This window comes from Stylophora pistillata, chromosome 1, assembly GCF_964205215.1.
Source record: "Stylophora pistillata chromosome 1, jaStyPist1.2, whole genome shotgun sequence".
NCBI classification, from domain to species: Eukaryota; Metazoa; Cnidaria; class Anthozoa; order Scleractinia; family Pocilloporidae; genus Stylophora; species Stylophora pistillata.
The window spans coordinates 869,144-872,500 of NC_142519.1; the positions used below are offsets into that span (position 1 = coordinate 869,144).

Consider the following 3,357-nt stretch of genomic DNA (forward strand, 5'->3'; position numbering starts at 1 on the left):
AGCTTGTTTGTTTGTCCTAATCGCTCTAGGGGGTCAAAATTTTGTGACGTCACAAACGCGCAGCGCCATTGAGCTAACAAGCCAACTGGGAGCAGGCCGTTAAGTTGATTCGTAATAAACCCGTGATGATAAATCAGATACAATGAATATATGAAGTTCATATATTTTGAACTGCGGTATTAGATACGTATGATGTACGAACCTCGCAGTAGATAGTGTTATTTATGCAATAGCGAAAATCAGACCTGAAAAAAATCAGGCCTGTACGGGATTCGAACCACTGACCTTTGCGATACTAGTGCAGCGCTCTACCAATTTAGCTAACAAGCCAACTGGGAGCAGGCCGTTAAGTTGATTCGTAATAAACCCGTGATGATAAATCAGATACAATGAATATATGAAGTTCATATATTTTGAACTGCGGTATTAGATACGTATGATGCACGATCCTCGCAGTAGAGAGCGTTATTTATGCAATAGCGAAAATCAGACCTGAAAAAAATCAGGGCTATACGGGATTCGAACCACTGACCTCTGCGATACTAGTGCAGCGCTCTACCAATTGAGCTAACAAGCCAACTGGGAGCAGGCCGTTAAGTTGATTCGTAATAAACCCGTGATGATAAATCAGATGCTCTACCAAAATATATGAACTTCATATATTCATTGTATCTGATTTATCATCACGGGTTTCTTCAAAAGCGTATGCCTCTTTCCTCTTCAATTGACAGGTGTCACATCGTGACAGTTACTTTTCAAAAAAATGTTTGAAAATTTGTTCGGAAGCCTTTTAACTACCTTTACAAATAAAAATGTTTCGGCGAAAGCTTTCTCTTTAATTTGAATAAAGTTTGTTTTCTTCATAACTCACTCGCTATCAAATTGTTAGGTTCAAGGAGGAATTTCCCGTAATTAAACTCGTAATTATAGCCCTAAATCATTCGGGTTCTTTTGGCAATCATTTAAGCTACAAATGGGTTTGACATGCGCCAGATACAAACGATTTTATAAGTTTAGGCTAATAAAGAATTTTATTCAGCACCAGTTCAAAATCCTAATTTTGTTGCATCGAATCATTCAGCAGCCAGTTGAATAAGTTTTTTTCATGTTTTTTCATGTTTGTAAATCGAATAAAACTAAACGGGGATGGACATAACCAAAAAAACTCATACAATGGCACAAGACTTAATGGCGAGTAAATAGTTGTATCCAGAAATGAACGTGATTGTTCTGTGGGTCCTGGCAATAAAAACTGCATAACTTTGGAGACGCGAGCCGAGAATTTTCGTTTTCTAACAATCCGAGATTCTACACAAATCTCTGAACAGTTCAACGACATCAATAACAATTAACGCTCTACCTCGAAATAAGAGGTATCATAACTGCTAACAGTAACGGACAATACAAATCTACAAATGAGATTTATATTGTTATTTAGCGTAAATGTAATCTGTAGTAACAATCCCAGACGCTACTGCTCAACGGAGTGAATAACAATAAAAGATTCGTAGTTTTCAATCTCATGCTTTCAAATACTCGGGACATGATATGGTGAAATGATCGTGACAGACCACAGTCCAACTAGAACCTTACAGCAAGCCTTTGTACGATCATCTGTTTGTGTTCTTGGAGAAGAAACGGTTGGAGATCGGCTGGCATTCGGCATAAATTTGGGTCGAACAAAGGAAAGGTCACCCCGATGCAGAATGGGTTGACATGGTAGTACACATTTGAAATATCAGGTGACGTTTGTTGCTGACCTGCCTTGTAGTATTGCCGATTAAGTCTTGTAGTTAGCACAAGGTCATCAGGTGGATCGGGTATAGTTCCGTCAGGCTTCAAGGAGTAGCCACAGCCATAACATCGTGTAACCTTACTGTCTAGAAACGCAAGTCTGGCGAAAACTAAGATTCCTGGTGTAGGCTTTGGACGCTGAGGGTACGTGGGCGGTTTGTTCTCTTTTATTTGCATGGGTTCATGCTGTTGAGAAGGATAATTATAAATGAGATGCGATGATTCTGAGACATTAAGATCATGACTAGGCTGGATCGGAGCATGGGGTCCGTTGAAAGGACAAAATGCAATGTTTTGGTCAGAGGCGAAAGTTCCAGGCACAGGTGGGCATGATGCTACCGTATTGGCCTCGGACACGAGTGAAGGCTGCCATACCTGATTACAAAGAAGACGTCTTGCCTCCTTGCTTTGATCCGATATTCCAGGAACAGTTGGATTTGAACAGATCGTATGGCTTAAAGGCGCTAATGCAGGCTGTAAGACCCGACTGCGAACAGTTTGTCTTCCCTCTGTCAATGTTTTATTGTTGCCACTTTTTCGTTTTCTTGTTCCAACTTTTTGACCTGCGTTCTTTGGCATATTCACATTTGCAATTGCTGAAAGATTAGGTGAGCGCTTCTTGCCTTTAAACCAATTCAGGAACTCTTTAAGTACACCCATTTTCTCCGCTGCAGCTAAGGTGTGTGAGCACATACTGTATGTGGCCCAGTTAGCGCAACCTTTATCGCACTGTACTTTGCCAGTGTTAAGGTAAACTTGTACAGAATGAGGGTCACGCGATGATCGGCTGTGGACCAGTATGCGGACTGGGGCAGATCGGTCACTTCCTTCATCTGACGGCACTTTCCACAATGTTGATTGGTCATCGACTGCCTTGGCAGCCTTGCTAAACATCCCCTCGAGTACTGGGAAGGGAATGTCGATGATGCGACAGTTCTCCACAGTAATAGATAAACATTTTTTCGTGGCAGTTCCTTCTTCTCTAGTCACTCCATGTCTTAGAGGATCGGACATTGACCTCGAGCAGAATTTTTTCTCGAGAGAATTCTTCTGTTGTTCAGTCATCCTGTAGAAGTTCTTCTCTTCGACAACAAGGAATAAAAAGTCATCAGTCAAGTTGTACTCTCCTCGGCCGATTACCGCCAGAAACTGCTCTTCGTTTTGTCTCTTTACTTCCGTTCTTATTCGTTCTATCGCAGGGAGAAGCCCATCTGCCTTCTTTGCGAACTTGGATTCTTCTTCGGCTTTAACTAATCGATTCATACATTCGCTTGCATTTTGTGTATAGACCTTTGGGGGGAAGCCAAGGCCGCACATTGAGCGAATGTCGACTGTTGCACTTTCGCGGATAATCATTGCTTTTTCTTTGACGAAATAGCTGGTAAACTTGCCACCATTCGGATGCAAATGTTTCCATTTGTTTGTTACATTGTTCAGTGCAATGTCAAACTCTCGACTTGAAGAGCAGTCTACAAGCCCACCTTCCATGACTTCCCCCAGCACCTTATCAAAAATGTCGCAAACAATTTCTGTCGCCACACTTCCTGTTATTCCATACTCTTT

At 41.6% G+C, this 3,357-nt stretch overlaps 1 protein-coding gene across 1 annotated transcript in view; it reads right to left on the bottom strand.

Moving 5' to 3' along the window:
* Window positions 1-1,277: 1,277 nt before the first annotated feature.
* Window positions 1,278-3,357, bottom strand: part of LOC148740722 (uncharacterized) — a 10,273-nt gene continuing 8,193 nt past the window's right edge. Inside the window, exon 3 of the mRNA XM_088741608.1 lies at window positions 1,278-3,357. This exon is cut by the window's right edge and continues 1,013 nt beyond it. Coding sequence (XP_088597734.1) covers window positions 1,582-3,357 — 1,776 coding nt within the window. The 3' untranslated portion in view covers window positions 1,278-1,581.